General features: G+C 37.0%; 1 protein-coding gene across 1 annotated transcript; it reads right to left on the reverse strand.

Moving 5' to 3' along the window:
* Positions 1-15,374: 15,374 nt before the first annotated feature.
* Positions 15,375-17,206, reverse strand: LOC115967631 (scopoletin glucosyltransferase-like). The gene has a single exon (XM_031086770.1). The coding sequence runs from the start codon at positions 17,034-17,036 to the stop codon at positions 15,573-15,575; it is 1,464 nt and encodes a 487-aa protein (XP_030942630.1). The 5' UTR covers positions 17,037-17,206; the 3' UTR covers positions 15,375-15,572.
* Positions 17,207-24,270: the final 7,064 nt, after the last annotated feature.

Raw genomic sequence — 24,270 nt, forward strand, 5'->3', positions numbered from 1 at the left:
GGATCTAATGACCAGAATCAAGATGCATATTTCCAATGTGAAATTACCCTTTTACCCTTCATGTGAGGTTAAATATGGGTTGCAAAATAGGGTGTCAACATTCATTTACGTATTTGGGTTTGGATTTTTTTTTTCTATTTTTTTGTTTTAAATATTAGGATTAAAATGGTTCTGGGCTATTTTGTGATTGATTTTACAATCTGCATACTATGCTGCCAACCATGTCTTCTTTGCTAGATGCTGCTTCTCTCTTTACAACAATCTGAACCTAAACAGGTACGTATTGTTTTAGACATTTCTTATATGATTTATTCTATTCTAATCTATTTGTTTATAGGACTTCTACTAGATGTTTCTTTGCATATATTTTATTTGAATTTTCTTCAATATATTTATTTAATGGTATATTGCTATGATCAACATGAAGATTAATTAATATTTTAGATGCCTCTTAGAAGTAGTGAATCTAATTTTTAATATTAGTGCTTCTCCTCAAAAAGTCTAAATATGTGCACATTCTCATGGATTGATTCCTTACTGTACAACTTTGCCCACTTTTGAAACTGGTGGATATGTAACAAAAAAAAGGTATACAATAGTTTTTAGTGGTAGATGATTTTAATATAGTTAATTTTTTTAAAGTTCTATTGCCATTTATAAATGGCCATTAATATCAAATTGAATTAATTATGAATCTAAGAGCAAGCACCATGAAACTAAATTGAATTTTAGTATAAAACTTTGAAATGAATGGCAAAGTAGAAATTGACAATGAACATTCCACCTGACAATTATCAATGAATATTCCATGCCTTTATGTATGGGTGGATTCTTTTATTTAAGTTCTCTTATTTAGAACTCCCTTCATGCCATATCGTTAAGCATTATGATATATTAATCATGGAAAATTTTGTGTATTGTTGTGTTTTCCTTCTCTAAAACGGGATATGCTATGAAGTTTTCGGGTTTATGCATGTGCAGAAATAATAATAGCTTAATATGCATCTTTTAATGAACCAATGTTGTATTCTATTAAAAATACACCAAATTTTATTTTGTTTTAAAATACATCAAGTAGGCTTTAGGATTAAGGTTGATTTTTTTCCCCATCAATTACATTTCAAGGTTTGCTATGACTTGAGCTACATTGTCTAAGGAAGTCAAACACTTTAGTGAGAATTCTGTTTTTTTTTGTTTATGTGTCCTTAGTATGTTTAATCATTTGGTTGATTTATAAATTGACATGCTATATCAATAATAGGCTGTTGGTTGTTGCACCTTCATCATGATCACAAGGCCTCATCAATATAGTTGTTCTGGCATATAGAAAAAAAGCCCATTTAAAACTATACAATGTTTAAGTTAAAAAGTGAAAGGTTATACCGTATGAAACAAACACGTCTAAAAAATTCAAGCCAAATGCTAAATCTCACACAAACGTTAAACCCACTCATCCAAAGCTAACTGCCATTAAAACTACCTATTTTCTTCCTCAAATAAACATATTTTTCAATATGTTTTTTCCGTCCTTTTGTCAAAGCATGAATTCACAAAGATCTTTATCAGATAAGATGGTGGGTATTTTGCAAGAAGATTACTGAATCAAAAGGTTAGGAACCGCCATTGTGAGATTGTCTTACCAGTCTTCAACCTTACTGCTACTATTAGATTGCTGGGCCCGCTACTGGCATTTATGTTTTTAAAATTAGGACGTTAAATATGATTTAGGCTTTTGGGTTAGATTTGATTAGTTTATATTAGATTTCCTTTTCACTGTTCAAGTGACGTCACAAGGTAGCAAGAGAGGAGCAAGAAAAAATATTGTAGACAAAGAAGGTATAGGTAATAGGGAAAGGCTTTGGTTGAACTTTGAAGTTAACAAAGAAGACAGATTAGTCTCTTTCTCTCTATATCTCTTTCTTTCTTTATTTATTTTTTTTTGTTCTAAAAAATTTTCATGCTTTTGTTTAGTTCTAAATTTTGGATATAATAGTTTTTTATTGCGCAAATGTTACTATTTTATTATTTATTGACATTGTTTTAGGCACCCATGAAATATCTTCAACCCATGATTCAAATGTTATCAGGTACTAGATCTCTTGGAGATAGCAAAAGATATCACTTTCTTACCCTTTTTCATAACCATCATAACTCCAAAGTCAAAATAGAGCAACGTCTTTGCCAAACAAACTTCTTCTTCTCTTATTGTGTATGTTGTGTTTATATTCAATTGCTACTTGAATCAATTTCTTCTAAAGAAAAATCCATACAATATATCCCCTTTTTTTTAAGCGGGGCAGGTTAATATGATTTCAAGAGAGAGGAATATGCAAATATGTCTATTTTCTTAATGCCAATCTCTTTCTCTCTCCTTGGAAGATTGACAATTAAGAGGTTTTATTTTTTTAAAAGGGCACTATTTCGTTTCTATATCCTAAAAAACAATATTGCCAGTTTGGGTATCTTAGTATCTATTTTTTTTTTTAGTTTTTATCACTCATGTTGTTGAATAATTTGTTTTGTTGAATTATTTTTGAAAATTTGTGCACTCATCTTAATTTCACTAAATTTTGCATATAAACTCATGTTGCTGTTGCATATATCCTCATGTTTAAGTTGTTTTTCATATTAAAAAAGTAGTGTGGTACTTAGTTAAGGTACATCAAGATGTTTCTTCATATTTAGGTGTGGGTAGACTCATTACATGACTTTGAGTATCCATATTCTAAATTCGCAACATATGTGCACCTTGACAGCAAGTGTAAACTATAATATGGTGCCATTTACTGGCTGTGTTCATAACTAGGACCTTTCTTAGAACTACGTTTTGATCCAATTTGGTATTGGTTTCCTATGAGCATTCAACGTTACAACCTTATACCCAATTCGTGATATGCATGTGTTTGCACTTGCACCCAATTAGTGACCAACAAATTGGATAATTTATGATATAATAATCCTTTGAGTTTTATAGTGCAACTCAATGCATCATTTTATGTTTTATGCAAATGCTATTTTTTATGAATATTTTATTTTTATTTTGCTATGTCTTAATTGCTACTTAGATCCAGAGAGTAGTTGAAAAAGGGGCAGAGACAAATAAGAGAATGAATATTGATGAAACTAAGAACGTGCAAATATTATCAAGATCCTAATGAAATAGGAGTTGATGGAAAAGGACAATGGTAGGAAGCATCAAGAAATTGAAAACCAAATGTACATGGCTCAAGGAAAGAGCAAGGCAATGCAGATTTCTATTGGTACTAGCTCTTATCTTTTAATGATTGGTATTGAGAAAATTCTATAATGGAAGATTTGGATAGGCCTACCATAGCCACTTCCTTTGCACTTACATAGGCTTGGACATTTGATCTTGAGGGACCAATTTTTAGTTTCAATCAGTGCAAGTACAAAATAAGGATTGGCTTTAAGGGATCTCTTTTTTCTCTCCCTTTACCTCATGATATATTTTTTGTTTGACTTTGTATTCTTGGAATGAATTGTCCTCTTTGCAATGTAAATTGAGGAGTTATAGTAAGAATCCTATAATGGTGAAGAGCTGTTTTGTATTTTCCTCATTATGTTTCATTTGAATATATTTCATGCATAAACACAGATTAAGAGGGATTTTACAATCTCCTAAAAGAAGGAAGTTTATAAAAAATAAAAAATAAAAAAAAAGGGATTTTTTTTTCTTCTTCTTTTTGTCTTTTTCTTTTTTGACAGAAGTATTTAGTTTTCTATTGTTGTTGTTAGCTTTGCTTATTTTGTTTATTCATTTGTTTTTATTGTGTATGTCTTGAGTACTTATAGATGATTTACTTTTATTTATTTATTTTATGAATAGATGATTACATAATAATCGGTGGAAAGTTTCATGAATTCCATAACTTGGGTGTGCGTATAATCTTATATATCTCTTTCTGTAATTTTGGAGTAAAGCCTAATAAATTTGAGGAACCTTTGTGTAATTAATCTTGATTCTTGCTGTTGAAATTAAAAACTGTTATCAACTTCCTTTTAATGACTATTTTTGACTTTTTTCTGTAGTTTCTCTTTACACTATTTCCCTATTTTTACCATCCCTTATTGATTACTTATATACAAAATAGGACATATAATTATTTTAGTGTTATTAAACTTCAATTTGGTTTTATTAGACATTCAGATATCTTGCTGTTTACTTCAAATAAACCTGCCATGTTTTGTATTCTCAATGATATTTTTATTCTCATATGCTATTGTAGATTTATCACTTCTTTGTTTAGGATATTTGTGTCACATTTGGTTTGCTTTTGTTTAGAGTATTTGGGTTAATTGGTTTTGGGTAGCCAGAGATTTGAGTTTTGCATTTGCTAGAGACTCTGCTTTGAGTTTGCTGGCAAGAAAAAGGGAAGGGGTAGCCATGGTTCATGGGGTTTTGGATGGTTCACTGATTACATTGTTCAGTTCCAAAGCCAAAGGAGTTGATGGATTTAGCAATTTTTGGAGAAGATTAATATGAACTAATTGTATTTGATTGATGACAATATAGACTTCATTATTATTCATGTTTCTTTTTCATCATGCGGTTTAGTGGCTTGATGAAAGTACAAATTAAAAAAATCATGAATCTAAATATTTATGAGGATTGAAAAAATTAACTTAGAGAAAATAGTTTGTTTCCCCTTGGTTTAAGTTTCACATTTAGTTTGCTTTAAAAATGTCCAATAGCATCACTTAAATAATAAAAAGCAATATATATTTTTATTGTTTTATCTAATTCTATCCTTGTGATAAACCCAAAAAGACAAAAAAGAAATTGACCAATAATATCACTATAAATAACCATTCTTGTGCACTAAAATACAATATATATGAGTTTAGTAATATAAAATATATACTACTAAGTTTTGTTAATAAAATTTTCTAGTTAATAATATGAATTTAGACTTAACTGAGCATTTTAAACATGAATAAACTCATGATTAATAATATATCAATTCCCGTGCGGTAGCATGGCCTACATACTAGTTGAAATCTAATTTTTGACACTGAATTAACTCACTTGGCACAAAAATTTAAAAATTTAGATTAGATGAGACACGTGGCACAAAATTAGATTCTAATTGAATTCCAATTTGAAATTTAATTAAATTTTCTCTCAAATTTGTCTATTAATATTGAAATCTAATTCTTATACTGAATTAACTCACTTGGTATAAAAATTTAAAAACTTAAATTAGATAGGATATATGACGCAAAATTAAACTCTAATTGAATTTTTTCTTAGTTTTTCCTATATACACACACACACATATATGTATATATATACACACACTATCAAGGGTTACGTGGATATCAACCTAATAACCCAATTGCAAACTCATCATCACACCTTGCATAGACCTCATGCACAAATACCAAGAAAACCCTAAAAATTGCCCCACAAATCACATAAAAGTGTATGCATTCTATTCCTATCATCTCGTTACATTGAAAATTTTGGTTGAACTTTATTTTGCAAATCTCAGAATGGTCTTTAGTCTAGTGAGTAGGTTCTTTACTTTTAAACAAATCCCCATATACTAATTAATGAGTCGTTGGACATTCGAACTCCGTGCTCGTCGAAATCCATTTCACTATTCCAACCATGTATATTTGTTAAACAATGCTTTAAAATATGAATGTGGCCGTTGTATTCTTGGCTTTACATAACAACAAATTAATTATTATATATACTAATTAGAAAAGTGGGACTTCAAATCTGTTAGGTGGAGGTGGAGGTGGAGGTGCACCTGCTATGTCTCCTAATTAATTGTCACTTTTAAAGAAATCGAAATGAATAAGCCAAATCTTGTAAATGTAGCCTAATTAGATTCTACTAGCATACAATCCGTGCCTACGCGCAGCAGAGACTTATATATGAACAAAAGCCTATCCAGGTAAAAAGAAGAGGAAGAAGATGATATGCTGTTGACAATCTAGCGACGCACAACCCAAACCACTCTTTTTAATCTATCTAGTCAACGTACAAATAAGTCAAAAAAAGTTACTAAAATGCTACGTTTGGATGCTAGAGTGAGCTCCAAAAAAAAAAAATGTTAACTTAAAAATATTACGAACTTTTTTTCATATTCCGTGATTCTCAGCAACCCAAAATAACAAAAAACCGGAAAAGTAAATGAGGATATAAAAAATTAGATACAAATTTATTTTGTTAAGGTTTTAACCAAGAAAAAAAGGGAACAGGAAAAAAAGGCAAAATGTAATTTTCTAACTTTTAATTCCTCAATGATCCTTCTATCACTCATGGTTTGTACAAACCCAAAGTGACAATTTAACACTGACAATGACATGCTTTCAAAATGTGAGGAAATGGACTCAAAAGTGTTTTTTGTGTGTGTGTGTGTGTTTATCAGCAACGAATGTAATATTGAGTAAATGGTAGACATTACATAAATAATTAGGTTGCAATTATTCTCTTCTTATTCCAAAATAGCTCAAAATTTTATAAAATAAGAACAAAGTACATAATAGATGCACCATCTCTATCTCAAACACATGCATTTTTCAATTCCATGACATTATGTGTCTCTTAAGTATATATGTTTAAATTTTTTCAAGAAAAATCTGCAAGAAAATGAAAAAAATTAGCATCTAGCAATGAAAAGAAATGATACTGAAATCAATTTTCCATTATATTTTAAAATTCTAATGAGTGCAAGTGTAGATCTCCAATGTGGATATGCAAGTCACTGGAAGTAGCATAGTGAATGATAGAAGATTTCAAATTTTTAGAGTTAGGGATACCCCATATGTATATATTATCATAGGTATAACAATTGTGGATACTGTGACTACTATAAATCCCTATCCAAAGTAATGATTGTAGAATGTATATAGAAATATATCATTGAAGTAAATTTCTTGTCCACAAACGACCTTTATCTGAAACTTGATCCTTACAGTTACTTTCGAATGCATAGTCCTGGAGAGTCAAAAGGATAAGAAGATATCAAACTGAAAATTCATAACCACACATATGTAAATCCAACTCAAATCCATCAACAATAAATGGCATTACACCCTTTGCATCAAACTATGTTCTGCTAACTGCTAAGTTGTGCATTTGTCAAGACAAGACATTTATATTTTTGTGGTTAATTCAAAGGAAACAGAAGAAAAATTAACAATGATGTAGTCGTGTAAAATTAGGATATCTCCTCAAGAGTCAAGCATCAGTAAAGGAACCTTCAGATTTTATAGAAATCCATTTAATGTCAAAATTTCTAAATAAAAAAATGATGATACATAAGCCAAATTGAAGTACGTAGATATCCAAAATAAAATAAAAAAAACAAAACAAATCGTAATCAACAAAAAAAGGGGGCCTAAGGATCTTACAGTCTCAAAAGAGATCCAGATGTTTTTGTTCCTCCATTTAAATTCCCTAATTTTAGTGGGTCTAGATGAAGATATCCAAACATAATTTTATCAAAAGACACATATGGAGAGAAAGTCAATTGTAATGGCAGAAAATATTTTGAAATGTTTCCTTGGAAAATAATAAAAAGAAGGAAACAAAGCACCAGTAACAACACTCTAATATAAAAAAGTAAATTTCATAAACTCAATTTAAACCCACAAAAAATGAGAGGAAAACATACATAAAATACAGATTTATAATAAAGGATGGAGCAGTTGATGATGGTTTTTGGTCATGTATGGGCTCCAATATTGACGATGGTGTTGTTTTCCAAGGATCTATGGTTTTTTTGGGTTTATATTGGTCTCTATCTTATCATATTAAAAAGACAAATTCTATTACATTAAAGAAAATCTTCAAACGCATAGCCATTAAAAAGAACAACCATAAGCTAATAGTGTGCTCAAAGGTTTACAAAATTTTTATTAAACAGAATAAGGTTTCTGTTTGATGTACTGTTTCGTTGACAGACTTCCACCAACAATTCCAAATCCTTCAACATAACTTTGAACCCACGTATTCTCAAAATCATTATAAATGGTCACATTAAAATTTGAAAACACAAGAAAGAGGGAGATTTACCAGAAGAAGCTGAAAAAGAAGACCTAGACTAAAAATTTAACCTTCGCTAGAGGACCCAAGCACTACAACTCTTCACGTTTTTGTGAGAATAATTGTGTACGCTAATGAAGTGGCAGGGTCATGTGTGTAAGTTAAAACTTCAACTATATTCATTGGAAACTATAAAAACCTAAGATTAATATTCATAGAAAATGTACAATAAATAGAAGCGCTTTACTTTCCATTGATTAGTAAAGGGTATGACAATTAATATCATGTCTAAAATAATATGTAGCCTCTAGTTCATTACATTTATATCCTATTTCTCTCTCTCTCTACCTTATGGACCCTCTCTCTCCCTCTATAACTCTTTCTCGTTCTCTCTTCTTCTTCTTCTTTATTATTTTTTTTTTTTTTTAAATTAATGAATAGTAAGTTCAATGCATTTCATTCCTATAAAAATAGTCATGTGTTGCAATCTTAATGGCTGGATGCATTGTACCCAAGCCAAGTTCTTATTGGTTTTCACATTTAGCCACAAAATTAAGAATTCAATCAAGAATCTAATTTGACTTGTTTTGAGTTTTACCGATTTACATATATATATATATATATATATAGATGAGTTCAATTCAGGGTTAATTATATCACCACAACAAATCACAATAATATGAGTGCGAAAATATAAATGACATAGTAATTTGTTTATGTTGTGAAAAATGATGGTACTCAATAAAGGAAAAAAAAAAAAAAAACACACTAAGAGTTTACCCACCAATTAAATCAAGGTTCTTACAATAGAAATTAACCTAAATTTCTATCATTGCTTTACTCACACGACCACTGCAACTTTAACCTACTTGGACTCCTTTATTATGGATTTCACCACACGAACTTCTCGCTCACTATTTCAAGGATTGCCTTGAAGATTTCATAGCAGCTTGACTATGTTGATGTATTGTGACTTTAGTTTAATCACTAAACAACAGCAATACTGATCTTCATATTCACTTTTGTAGACTCAGGTATGTTGGTGATTTGAGTGAATTCACCTATTTTAGCAACTTCTAATGATCCCTTTTATAGTTTGGCAAGTAGTGCTCCAATTCCAATTAAAAAGCCAACTTAAAGGGCTTGTCTGAGAATCAAATTTTGCAATTTTTGATTGATTGAGAATCTATTGAGGCTCACTTCAATCTATTGAGAGGTATTAAGGTAGGTGTCAAGAAGTCAACAACTTCCATTTTCTAGAGCTATTTCTAGGACTTAGTCTAGATCTTAAAATTAACTCCTATGAATAAAGTTTGGATTGCATTCCCGTATGAGCGGTTGGTTGGATTATGCTTCAACTATGGTGTGGTAGGACATGAGGCTAGGGACTACCGTTACCCAATATCAACAATAGATGGAGATAAGTCATATGGTGAATGGCTTAGGGTTGGTAATCGAATGGCAAGGCACCCGAGGGGGAGGAAACCGCCTAGTCCGCCACAGTGCAACACGGAGGAAACCAATGACCAGGCAAGCGATCAGCCCCACCTAACCTGAAAGTAGCGTGGGGGAGTTTCAAACAACACTACTACCAACCTGGAAGTCGTTACGCATAAGGATTCTGTGCTGGCTATTTTCACAAGAGAAGAGGGAGTGAATGCGTCCGTTACAAATCAGTTTTGCATGGATCACACTCATAATGAATCCATGATGCAAATGGATAACTCAGCTATGGCACAAGTAACCGATATTTTGGAGAAGTTTTGGTGAGTGTGCCGGTTATGTTTATGGAAAAAGATGTGGGAGAGATTCTTAGGGTTTCAAACTCTGAAACCACAGCAACTACCTCAACTACTAATGTGTCACATGGCTCATCACATGATAGTTTAAAGAAGAAAACAAGTGTTACATGGACATGGAAAAATAAAGACAAGCTTGTGAAACCAAAAACACCAATCCAAGGGAGTACAAGTGAATCAGGAAAGGAGGTAGTTGGATAAAAACGCAGGTTAGGGTTTGAGCAGAAGGATGGTAACACTGGGGAAAGGAAATGAACAAAGGGTCATTCCAATGATCAACCATGCATAATGGTGGAGGTTGAGGTCCAGCCTCGCTGAGCATAATGAAAATCATATGTTGGAACTGCAAAGGGCTTGGGAACCCTCGTGCGGGTGCAGTTCTCTCTCACTTGGTGAAGGGAAAAGCTCCCATGGTTCTATTCCAGATGGAGACAAGACAAACGGTGGATGAAATGAGAAATATTCAAGCAGATTTATGATATGACAATATGCTTTCTATTCCCTATGTTCGAAGGGCAGGTGGATTAGCCATGCTTTGGAAGGATGAGGTAATTCTAGATGTCCAAACTTACGCCTTGAATCACATTGATGCTTGTATCATGATTGACCTAAACTCCTCTTAGAGACTTACTGGTTTCTATGGCAGACCAGAGGAATAACAAAATCATGAATCTTAGGGTTATTTGAAACACTTACACTCTCGAGATTCTGTGTCGTAGGTATGTATTGGAGACTTCAATGAAATTTTGAGTTCATCAAAGAAACAAGGTCACCTTCCAAAAGGACCAAAACATCCTCAGCTTATGGAGGGTTTTCGGAGCACACTATTACATTGTGGTTTAGTTGATATTGGGTATTGAGGAAATATTATTACATGGTGCAATGGTCAACATGGGGAAGCTTTTGTTCAGGCTGAGAAGCTTGTGCCCATCACTCTAGCAATGGCACCAAAGATGAAATATAGAGTCCCTATATCTTTGTGGTTAGTGGAGAACAGCCATAGGATCGAATTTGTCATAAAATTGAGATTCTTTCATTTCCTTCCTTATTAGAGGGGAGCCCCTTAGGTAGCGGTGCTTCTTTATTGAAAAATGGGGAATGAGAGGGGAAGGAAGAATGGAAAGGGGGTGGGGAAGGTCTGGAGAGCCCTAACTTTGTTGACGGGGCATTTTGAGCCAAAAAAGCTCTTTCTATGTTATTAGTAAAGTGGTAATGCGCCCCTTATTGAAAACGGCCTAGCTAACGCGCTTTAGTTTGATTGCAGCTTGTGCAGGCCCTCACATTTTTTGGCTGAGCTATATCTTGCTAGTAGTGGATTGATTCTGGAATCTTGCTTGGTTTAGGTAGGTAAGTGTTAAGAGGCTCTTTAAGGCTTTCATTAGGTATACATAGCTACACATAGGTGTTTCTTGCAATACATAGTGGTTGGCTTCGAATCACATAAGCCCATAGTACGTCCTTGTATGCACTGATTTCGTTCCCCACTAGGAGAGCTTTACAGGGAATAAGGGTGTTTTTGTGCAACACTTGAATAGAGGGAATTATTTCCATAGGCCATGATGTGGCACCTCCAAGCATCATATTTAGACCATGATCCAATCGTACAAACATTACAGGGGGATACACAGAATGGAAGAAGGAAGGAAATCTCAAATAGGTTTGAGGAGAAGTGGGCGACACATCTTGAATGTGAAAACATTATACAGGAAGCTTGGAATAGGAAAACCCTTACGGGTTGCCCAATGTTTCGGCTATTCTCAAAAATCAAGGTGTGCCGTATGGCCCTGGTAGCACGGAGTAGAAACATAGGAAGCTTTAATACACGGTTAGAGGAAAAAGAAAAGCTACTAGAGCAGCTCATGACAATGAACGATGCAGCAAATTTAGATATGATACAGGTAGTCAAAGATGAGATTAATGCCCTTTTATATCAAGAGGAACTGTCTTGGAGACAATGATTTCATGCTATCTAGTTGCCTATTGGTGACAGGAACACAAAATATTTCCATTAGAGAGCCAGTCAACGCCAGAGATAAAATCACATTGGCAGTTTTATGGATGATGGGGGTCGTTGGTGTACTTCATAAGAGGACAAGGAAAGGGTGACCAAGGATTATTTTTAGAGGCTTTACACAATTTCAAATCCGAATGAGTTGAATACTATTCTAGACAAGGTGGATTGGGTTGTCACACCTGATATGAATCAAATACTCCTCAAACCATGTTCAATGGATGAGATCAAACGAGCTCTCTTCCAAATGCACCCTTCAAAGTCTCCAGGCCCTGATGGTATGTCTCCCTTCTTTTTTTCAAAAATATTGGAATATAGTAGGGACTGATATTATAGAAGTTGTTTTGACTTCTGGTCATTTTTTGTGAAAGATGAATTACACTCACATTGCACTCATACCCAAGATTAATGAGCCTAAAATAGTAGCTGATTATAGACCGATTAGCCTTACTAATGTTATCTCCAAATTGGTGTCCAAAGTGCTAGCAAACCAGCTAAAAATGATCTTGCCCAATGTTATTTTGGATTCACAAAATGCTTTTGTTCCTAGCCATTTAATTACTGATAATACTACAGTAGCATTTGAGGTTTTGCACAAGATAAGGAATAAAAGAACAGGGAGGAAGGGGCAGATGGCCATCAAACTGGATATTAGAAAGGCATATGATCGAGTGGTGTGGGCGCAAAGGAAAGTATGCCTTGGCCAAGTGGACCGTGGTGGAGAAAATTGTAGTTGCCACCTAGTTTAGGTCTAGGAACCATATTGGGCATTTTGGGTCAATCACTTACATACATGGGTCCACGTACCAAATTATGGGTCTAGAGTTTAGGTACAACTTGGGAAGGTGTTAGGCACCCAAGACTATCGTGCTTGTGGGCCAGCCTCCATTATGTGTTGCTAGACCATATTTAATTAAATAGTTTATTAAGAGAGTCCTAATCCTTAACCTAAACATACATCATGCACTTAAGGAAATAAAACACACAACACATTAAAGATCATAATATAAAATGAAACAAATAAAACATAATCAAACAAAATAAATTAAATATGGAAAGTTGACAATTAAATATAAACATACAAGGAAAAGATATTAAATAAACTAAATATGGCAAAGAGATTCAAATAAACATGGTAAATAATTAAACATAAACATATTAACCTAAAAAGAGTCAAACAGAATCAAATAACATGTTAAAAAGTAATTAAAATAATAAAAAACAAGATTTTGTCATAATCTGGGTTCGGGGTGCATATACGCATCCTTTAGTACAAATTCGAAAAAATTACATTTTTGCAGATTTAATCAGTCAAATATATTAAAACATAAATCAAACATGCATGTTAGAACCCTAAACACTTAAACTAACATGAAGCAAATAAAACAAACATCAATATAAACAAATAAACATGAAACAAAACAAAAAATTATACTAAACAAACATAACATCAACATACATGTTATACTTTACATGAAACCAAAATAACGAAACAAGAACAACCCAAAACAAATTATAAACAACCTAAAATCATATTAAAACATATCAAACATAATTAAGAACAACAAACAAATCAAATACAATAAAATGGAGAAACTATATCAAGAAAATCATGTGAATCATATTAAGTAAAGTGGGAAACCATGAAAAAGAGGCTCACCTTGTTTTAGAATCACAGATTTAAAGTTGTTTAACCGACCCCTCAGTGCCTACAACACAAAGATTAGATGGAGAAGACAAAGATAATCAAAGAACACCACAATTGTTAGTAATCACAACTCAAGAACAAAAAGATTTGAAAAAGGTTTTGAGAAATAAAATTTGGAAAATAGTTTTTGCCTTAGAACTAACTAAAGAGGGGTTTTAATTTTGTAAAAAGTGTGCTAAGGTGCTGCCCTAGGGTTTTGAAAAGAGAAAAAAGGGTTTTAGAGAATATGAAGGCCAAAAAATCCCTCTCTTTAGCTAGGGTTTTGATTGGAGACATAAGATAAGTATTTATAAGTTAAAATTAGGGTTTCTAGGACTTTCTAATTGTCTTTGGACGTTCCAAGGGTCTATGGGCCAGCCCACATCAGAGCATGATGTTTTGGGCCCTTAAAATGAAGTTTTAAAACACAAAAAATCGGACTGCCTAATTAGCCCAACTTCAAATGGTCATAACTTACTTAATCTAAGTCCAAATTAGGTAAAATTTGTTTTAAAATTGAAGCCCAAGATGTATAATTTCCAAAGAAATAAATCTCACTAAAAAATTCTTTGTGGACAAAAATATATGGTCAAAAAAGTGAGCAAAGGTCATTTTTCAGTATTGATTTCAAAGCGACTTGAGCACTTTTGAGTTGTGATTACTTCCAAACTATTTTGAACTCTTTATTTACTGTTGGTTGACATATGTCAAGCTCATTATTGGGGCCAGTGTCAGAATTTATAAACGGATTCTCAGGCAGATTATGATCAAACTAGGAATTGATGTATGATGGGTCTAGTTTGCTATAGAAATAGTTTTTACTACTTCATACTTGGTGCTTATAAATGGTGAGCCTAGAGGATACATCACTCCATCTCGGGGTATTAAGCAATGAGACCCAATATCTCCTTATCTATTCCTATTATGTGCAGAAGGCCTCTCCTCATTGATTAGACAAGTTGTTGCATCCCATAGCCTCATGGTATTTTGTCTTGCACCAATGGGTTATGCGTATCTCATCTCTTGTTTGTAGATGATAGCTTCATTTTTTGCCAAGCTACAGTGGAGGAATGCCAACACCTCTTTATGAGGAAGCATCAGGTCAAGCAATAAATAGACAGAAGACTTCAATTTGCTTCCGTCGTAATACAAGCCTCGATGTTAAAAGGAATATTCAAAGATTGATGGGGGCAAGAATTATGGAGGATTGTGAGAAGTACTTGGGCCTTCCAATGGTGGGTGTAAATCTAAGGTGAATACCTTTAGAGATCTTTGGGAAAAAATTACTAGTAGAGTTTTGGGGTGGAAAGAAAAATTCATCTCAAAAGCAAGTAGGGAAATGTTAATCAAAATAGTTGCTCAGGCAATACCTACCTACATTATGGGAATTTTTAAAATTCCTAAGGCCTTATGTGATACCATCAACTCTACTTTGGCAACATATTGGTGGGGATAGACAAATTGGAAGAAGTTGTGTACTCCTAAACAAAATGGTGGCATGGGCTTTCGGGATATTCAAGCATATAATTTAGCTTTATTTGCTAAATAGGCATGGCAGCTGATCCATAATACTCATTATCTGTTTTATAAGGTGTATAAAGCAAGATATTTCCCCAAATGCTCATTCATGGATGCAGTTCTTGGTAGCACTCCCTCCTATGTATGGCTTGGTAGCACTCCCTCCTATGTATGGCGTAGCTTGGTAACACTCCCTCACGGCAGAGCTTGTAATTCATATAGTTTACATCAATAAAGTTTCTATCTATTATCTCTCTCTCTCCTATAGGAAATTTTGAAATTTTTCGTGCAAGCCAAAAATATAAAAATGCTTGTCAGGTTACTTTCAGGAACACAATCAAACACCAACAAATAAGACATTTTCATTGCAAATGTTTTCAGACTTAAAACTTGATGTCTAAAACGGTTAAACGGGGCACAAGATTGACTTTTTCATGTTGACATATCCTTAAGAAAAATAGAGCTTATTTATTTATAGACGCTTCAAAGTTCAAAGACATGAACCGGGAAAAACACACCCAAAAAAAAAAAAATCAACTAGTTTTTGCTTGCTGCACCAGCAATTCCATGTGACCTCAGTTCTTCGATTAAAGAATTCAAATCAGAGTAAGATGATCCACCTTCTTCAACAGCCTTCTTTGCCTTCTTCCCAAGCTCTCTGGCTCTGCTTCTTATTTCCTCTGCTTCTGCCCCAACCATTATTTGAATCACCGCCTTCTCTATGGCTTCGCTCTTGATGCTATCTCCCACAAATCTGGCCCATTGTTGGGCACCAACAGCAACTCCAATTCTCAAAATTTGGGTTACAAACTTTTCATTGAAAAATTGCTCAGCGGAAACTGGCCATGTAACCATTGGAAGCCCAGCAGAAACTCCCTCCAAGGTAGAATTCCAACCACAATGAGTCACAAATCCTCCAACCGCTTTATGATCAAGAATCATCATCTGGGGTGCCCAACCTCTTATAATTAGACCCTTCCCTTTCACTCTTTGCTCAAACCCATCAGGCAGCCATTCTTCTTTTCCTCCATCATTCTTTTCTTTCTTCACCACCCAAATGAATTGCTGCTCAGAAGCCTCAAGACCTATTGCTATTTCCTTTAGCTGGGAATCATTGAAGTTTGCCATACTTCCAAAACATACATAAACAACCGAATCTGGTTTCTTCGAATTAAGCCATTCGAAACATTCGTGGAAATCAATGGAGGCTTCCTTTCCCCTTTGTGCTTTATCTTCAGTGTCCTGATTGCATAGTGAAACTGGGCCTATCTGCCAAGCCTTCCGTCCAAGCACCTTCTTGTAAAAGTTTGCATAAGCCGGTTCAAGCTCATAGAAGCTATTGAAAACAGCCCCAAAACTCGTCAGCTCTGCTTCTAGTACTTGTTCATACATCTTCGTTGCATATGTTTGAACATTTTGCGTATAAAAATCTGGCAGTTGCTTTCTTGTCATCTTGATCTCATCAGGGAAGTTGGGGATGATAAATGGTTCTGTTTCTGATGAAACTTTTTTGTGAGGTTCGTATAGTCTCAGACATTCAAAGGTACACATAGAGAAAAAACTAATTGAATGCAAAATAAGCCTCGGTATGCCAAACTTCTTAGCAACACCAGTGGTCCAAGGAAACAAAGTGCTGGCCACAAGGCAATCAGGAGCATATTCTTGAATAAGTTTCCCGAGTGGTTGCTCTAGCATGGCGGTAGCCTGAAAGAATTTCGTCCGAAGATCAAGTGAAGTAGCCAATTGGTAGCTCTCACATCCTATGGGCAATCCAACCTCAACACAAGGGAATTCGATGACAAGAACATTCATATCTAACCCCATGGTTTTGCTTTTTTCAATGGTTTTGGAGAACAAGGAGGCATTCAGAGGAGTGGTGATTATGCTTATTTTCAAACCACGCAAAGCAAATTGCTTGGCCATGTCTATGGCTGGGATCAGGTGTCCTGAAGCCAGGAATGGGAAGAAAAACAAGTGAAGCTGCCGCTTTTCAGTATCCATAATGGTGATGAAGAACAGGAAGAAGAAGAAGAAGAAGAAGAAGAAGCAAAACTAACAGATTCTGACCACTTCGTAAATTTGTAACATATAAGTAGGCTTATACTGAGGTTTAATTTGTCCAGAAAGTAAGAATAATGAAGTAAAAGATTGGGTCAAAGAGAGTAACCAAAAGGATAATATGAAAATAATAAAAGAATGAGATAAGAAGGACAAGGTAACTTGTTTGTTTGTGTGAACACCAAGTCACGAGTCATCTTGTCTTCAAGTCTTCCCTAATCCCTATCAATTGTAGAAAAAAGGGCATTTTCTTCTCTTTGTGACATATTCGCTTATGTCATGCAAATAGCGATGAATCATTTAATATTAGGAGCATTTACTAAAACTACTAAACGTTGATTCTTTAATCAAATTCGCATCTTTAAATGACTTTAAAATTGACCTTAGGAGTATTATATTAAAAGAATAGTTTAAAATTGATGTAGAATTATTTATTAAAAAAAAAAAAAATGGTATAAGGTGTGTGCTTGAACCAACCGTGATAAAGGGTGTATAGCTGTCTGCTATTGGGGAGAGTATAAAAAGATACTCCAATTAAGTAGTTAGAGATACCATTTAATCTAAAAAATTTAGACTTATGAGTTTAGATTCAATTATGTTCATAAAAAATAAGTATAGATTCAATTATATTATATTAACTACTCATTCTTACTATTAATATCCAACTTGGAAGTTCACTACTTAATCAATTGCACCACAAATACTAGAATATTACACCGAATACTAATCAAAATAAGTTAGATTAGTGACAATTATTCTATATACATACCACAAGTATAGCCTCTTAATTTGAAAAATTAATAGGTACTTCAAAGACAGTAAGGTGAATGGTGGATTCAACCTTCTGACTCATCTTTTAATTAGTACAATATGTAACTATTTTTTGAAAGGGAAATAGGTACTGTGGGGCCCAATAATTCACGGACCAAGCCCATTTGTCCTTAGAGAGTCCAAAGGCCCGAGCCGAGGAGAACTATGGCCCAAGCTCTACAATGCAGAGCACCAAACATTTTTGTGGTGCAGCCGAGGACAACTCAGTCCTCGGCAGATCCAAAACCTCACCAAAAGAAGAAGGATAAAACCGGTACAGGACCAAGCTTAAAAGAGAATCTAAGAATATTCGGAAAAACTGCTCTCATTGCCATTCAATGCGCTGCCCCTGACAGAGCCATACTCTGCAGCCTTATCGACCATCCCCAATAATTCTGGGATTAGACTGATGGGACAAATATCAGTCTTGTAAAGATTAACCCTACACGTGGACGAAGGACAGTTAACGCAGACGAGTATAAAAGAAGAAAGTAAGTAAACCTAAAGGGAGCCCCATCCCACCTCCGAAAAAGAAAGACTACATAGGGGAGAACCTCTCAACAACACCGGACCTCACTGAAGAAAGTCCGTCGTTGGATAACCGGGATAAGGCCTCAATGGTCCTCGGATCAACTCCGAGGAGTCCCATCCCATAGGGTGCGACGCCTTAGGGCTTAAATGTTCAAGCCCAACTCCTTTTTTCTACATGAACTCCTCTAAAAACCATGATCGGGCATCGCCCCTTGACCAGCGGCTAGCTTTTCAAGCCCACTCTCTACAAATCATATTGTGAGGGATCTTTCGTGTGTGAGCCCAAAAATGTTAATGGGCCGCAAAGGAATCGTGTCCCTACAATTGGCGCCGTCTGTGGGAAGGCTTACACGTTGGCGCAGGTGGCGGTGGAGTCAGCTCTCTAGCAAGCAGAAATTCCTGGGGCCTCCTCCAACTCCGGCGACATACAGTTGTTGCTCCGGCATAAGCTTCTGCTAGGGGCTACGCCTTACAGTGCCAAGGGCGCGGGCATCTCTAGGGGCTTCCGGCCTCAAGCCAACTTTCCCCGCCCTGGTATAGGGGCTTCTGGTCGAAAAGTAAACCGAATAAAAGAAATTTTATAAGTTTTGGACAGAACCAAGGCCTTGCATGGTCCACGGACTCAAGCCTATGGGGAAACCAAGTACGTAAAAAGATCATAAGTTTTGGACAGAACCAAGGCCTTGCATGGTCCTCGGACCCAAGCCTATGGGGAAACCAAGTACGTAAAAAGATCATAAGTTTTGGACAGAACAAGGCCCTGCATGGTCCTCGACCCAAGCCTATGGGGAAACCAAGTACATAAAAGATCATAAGTTTTGGACAGAACCAAGGCCTTGCATGGTTCCAGGACTCAAGCCTATGGGAGAAACCAAGTACACAAAAATCATAATTTTGGACAAAACAAGGCCCTTGTCATTAGGCCTCGGACCCAATGCTATTGGGAAACCAAGTACATAAAAGATCCTAAGTTTGACAAACAAGGCCTTGCATGTCAGATCAAGCGCTATGGGGAACCAATACAAAAAAGATCATTAAGTTTTGGACAGAACATAGGCCTTGCATGGTCCTCGACCAAGCTATGGGAAAATCCAAGTAACATAAAGATAAGACATAAGTTTGGACAGATCAATGCTTGCATGTCTCGACCAAGCCTATGGGAAACCACACATAAAAAAGATCATAAGTTTGGACAGAACAAGGCCTTGCATGGTCCGCGAACTCAGCCTATCAAGGCCTTGCATGGTCCTCGGACTCAAGCCTATGGGGAAACTAAGTACATAAAAGAAATCTCACAAGTTTTGGACAGAACCAAGGCCTTGCATGGTCCACGGACTCAAGCCTATGGGGAAGCCAAGTACATAAAAGAAATCTTACAAGTTTTGGACAGAACCAAGGCCTTGCATGGTCCACGGACTCAAGCCTATGGGGAAACCAAGTACATAAAAAGATCATAAGTTTTGGACAGAACCAAGGCCTTGCATGGTCCTCAAGCCTATGTACATAAAAGATCTCAGACCAAGGCCTTGCATGGTCCTCGGACTCAAGCTTATGGGGAAACCAAGTACGTAAAAAAGATCATAAGTTTTGGACAGAACCAAGGCCTTGCATGGTCCTCGGACTCAAGCCTATGGGGAAACCAAGTACATAAAAAGATTCATAAGTTTTGGACAGAACCAAGGCCTTGCATGGTCCTCGGACTCAAGCCTATGGGGAAACCAAGTACGTAAAAAAGACAATCTCATAAGTTTTGGACAGAACCAAGGCCTTGCATGGTCCACGGACTCAAGCCTATGGGGAAAACCAAGTACTATGGCACGTAAACCTCAAGATCCATCCGAAAAGAACTCCTCGTTAACAGTTGGGTCAATCCCTTAATTGCACGGGCTCTCCGGTCTACCCTCGGATCCCCCGTACCAAAGGGAATGATGCGCTACGGTACAACATATTACCCGAAAGCACAAAGTCCTTCGCTACTCGACTATCATCTCAGACGAATTGTTTAGAGTTTATCGTTCTCGGGAATTGGTCTAGCGTGCATCGCGCAGCGCTCAACAGCTATCTCGGTTAGTTCCATGAATTTAATCTATTGAGGATTACCATTGTTATACTTGATAATATTTGCGAGTTTAAACTAATAAGGGTTTGTGTTAAAGTGTTCTTCTGCCCAGAATACTGTTAAAGGCAGGCTTAGACTTAATATTCAGACCCAAAGTGGTTGTTGCAAAAAAAAAAAGAGTATGTATAAAGAAATAAACACATCTTTTATTAAGACAAAAGAACAGTACAGTGTACAATAAAAGCTGAAACAAGCTTACATTAGAGTTAACTGCATAAGCAAAAGAAAAGCACAAAAGAGTGAAGATGATGCCGAGGAGATAGCTCAGAGGAGAGATTGGCTACTGTTCCAAGATGTCGTCTAAGGAAACTATTCCTCGACGCTTCTACGTGCCCATAACTCAGGCAGCCAAAGAACCTGACCTCAGGCTAACACCATCTACAGAAAAGGTGCAGGGAGCCGGAAGTTGGGAAGCCCCCGCAGAAATTTGCCTGCTATAAGGCAGACGGCGTTGACGGCGGAAATTCCTTCTTCGGACATACCAAAAATCTGGCATGACCAGAACCTGCTTCGGATTTTGACTAAAAGAGGGAGAAACACCCTTTCCCCTCTCTCGAACTGGAATATTCTCTTGAATTTATGCCTCCTTTGCCCGTACCCCACTATCTGGAGTCTCAGGAAGACACGGCGCCTTTGTGGCGGAGAGAGTTCCTTTGCCCCAACCCTCGCCTCAAACATGATGTACTAGGAGAGGAGACTGAAGGATTTGTGCGAAGGTAAGACAGCTTTCTCTCCTATTTATTCAAAAAGCTAAAGTGGTGGCATTTAATGCACGCAACGTCCCAAGGAACGCTACGGACAAAATGTCTCCGGCTTGATTTCCCACGCCATCTGCAATATTAAAGGAGCCTCGTGAAGGCGCACCTCGAACACTGGGATGCCAAAAAGTACCGCGTGACCAAAGACTACGGAAATGCCTCTAAATCTGTGGGCCTAATAAATTCGCGTCCCAGGCCCATTCTACATGGAGGCCCACGGACTACGGCCCACGCCGGGGAATAATCGCTGCCGAGGACAACCTCCTGCTCGGAAACTTGTGAGATACCTGAGGAAAGACCAAGTGCGTAAAAAGAGCATAAAGTTTTGGACAGAACCAAGGCCTTGTATGGTCCTCAAACTTGAGCCTATGGGGAAACCAAGTACAAGAACTCCTATTACTACAAGTTTGGACAGAACCAAGGCCTTGTATGGTCCTCGGACTCAAGCCTATGGGGAAACCAAGTACAAAAACTCCTGTTACTACAAGTTTTGGACGGAACCAAGGCGTTGTACGTTCCTCGGACCCAAGCCTACGGGGAAACCAACTACTCGGATAAGAAAAGGTTTGAATTTCGCAAGATGGGCTACTTGATAAAAGGTCAGGTCACTTCATCCATGGCTTAAACACCCTAAAGGGTTAGGCCCAACGAAGGTGTAAGGAAGGTGCTAGAACGCCCCAGTATTCATTGGCCTAAGAGGGCTGTTCATCTGGTGGGTGATATGTCTTCAAATGGTTATTTCTCACACGGCATCAAGCCTTCAGTTCTCTCCTCGGCTAGCATGGGTAATTATTACTTTTCACTGGTCGGCCTTATTATGCCAAGCATTTTTATTAGAGTTATGGCGACATCTTTTTATTATCGAGTATTTTTGGTCTTAGTTGACATTGATCTAGATGCTATAGTATTGTGCCGAGCGGCGCTTGCAAATTTATAAAACAAAGACAAAACATGCAAAATGAAATAGAAACAACTTTTATTAATATGAAAAATTATTACAATGTACAAAAAGGGGCTTTAACAAGCCTATACAAAAGAGGGGCTGCCGAAGCAGCACTAACATCCACGGTACAGATAAGCAAACGGTCAAGCGCCTTTTAAACTTGTCTTCAAAGTCTCTCCAATCTCTGCCTCATTGCTGCTCATACTAAGAGAAGAACTCACTTCAAAAAAAAAAAAAGAATGAAGAAGAAGGAAATAGTAAGGAAGAAATCAATGAAGAAGATGGAGGAGATGAGTGAAGAAGATGGAGGACATGAGTAAGAGAAGGAGGAGAAGAAGAGGGGAAGAGATGAAGAGACAAAGAGAGGAGCAAAAGAGGGAGAAGGACAGCATCAGGGCGGGACTGGTGCTGGGAAGACTATAAGAGGAAGGCGGAGGAGGGCACCAGTGAGCAAAGAGAGGGAGAAGCAAAAGCACTTCGCCCCTGCCTCAGCCCTGACTCCTAACACACTGGTGCCATGTTAGGTACGCTCGTGAGGAGCCGGGTGGTGCTGATATTGGGTGTTCTTGACTCAGTCACGCCGAGAATTCGACGTGACGAGCCCCTGTTTCGGATTTTGGCTGAAAGAGAGGCGGGACAAATCTTAAGTCTGCGCCACCCTTGCCCTGATCGAGCCATTTCAAGCTTTATCAGAACATGGTGTCTTGAGGAGGGGCATGGTTTCTTCATCGTTCGTTATGGTAGGCGTATACTGATATGGTGTATAACAAACGGGCTAAGCAGACGCTAAAGGAGGCTACGAGTTTCAGATCTCAGAAGGAAGGAAAGGAGTCTGCATGAAAGTGATGGCCTCCTGCTTGCCTTCTTATAGGAAGGGCAAAACGAAGAGTATTAAATGCATTCAAGTTTCCAAAAGAATCTGAAGAAAAAAGAGGCGTCCATTCCATTTCCCCACCTTATCAGATGAGCCGCCGGACATAAATGAGCCTCGTAAAGGGGATTCATTAAGGGCGCGTCTGGGACAGCCAAGCGGTAGGAGTAGATCACGAGCAGATTAAACGGAATCCCTTGAAAACCGGCTAACTTCCTGGACAGGTGGAAAACCGCTCACATAAATGCGGGGTTGAACTAATTAAGCCACATTAAGGGCCCGGGTTTGCCAAAACCCTCCTTTCCAACCCGGAAGTCGGATAGAAGGGTTTTGAGGGGCTATTGTGGGGCCCAATAATTCACGGACCAAGCCCATTTGTCCTTAGAGAGTCCAAAGGCCCGAGCCGAGGAGAACTATGGCCCAAGCTCTACAATGCAGAGCACCAAACATTTTTGTGGTGCAGCCGAAGACAACTCAGTCCTCGGCAGATCCAAAACCTCACCAAAAGAAGAAGGATAAAACCGGTATAGGGCCAAGCTTAAAAGAGAATCAAAGAATATCCGGGAAAGCTGCTCTCATTGCCATTCAATGCGCTGCCCCTGACAGAGCCGTACTCTTTAGCTTTATCGAACCATCCCCAACAATTCCGGGATTGGACTGATGAGACAAATGTCAGTTTTTGTAAAGATTGACCCTACACGTGGACGAAGGACAGCGAATGCAAGCTAGTATAAAAGAAGAAAGTAAGTAAATCTGAGAGGGAGTCCCATCCCACATCCGAAAAAGAAAGACTACATGGGGGAGAACCTCTCAACAACACCGGACCTCACTGAAGAAAGTCCGTCGTTGGGTAACCGGGATAAGGCCTCAATGGTCCTCGGACCAACTCCGAGGAGTCCCATCCCATAGGGTGCGACGCCTTAGGGCTTAAATGTTCAAACCCAACTCCTTTTTTCTACATGAACTCCTCTAAAAACCATGACCGGGCATCGCCCCTTGACCAGCGGCTAGCTTTTCAAGCCCACTCTCTACAAATCATATTGTGAGGGATCTTTCGTGTGTGAGCCCAAAAATGTTAATGGGCCGCAAAGGAATCGTGTCCTTACAGGAACCATAAGGCTTTGGTAAGATTAGAGCTTATTTAG

Source organism: Quercus lobata, chromosome 11 (assembly GCF_001633185.2).
Source record: "Quercus lobata isolate SW786 chromosome 11, ValleyOak3.0 Primary Assembly, whole genome shotgun sequence".
NCBI classification, from domain to species: Eukaryota; Viridiplantae; Streptophyta; class Magnoliopsida; order Fagales; family Fagaceae; genus Quercus; species Quercus lobata.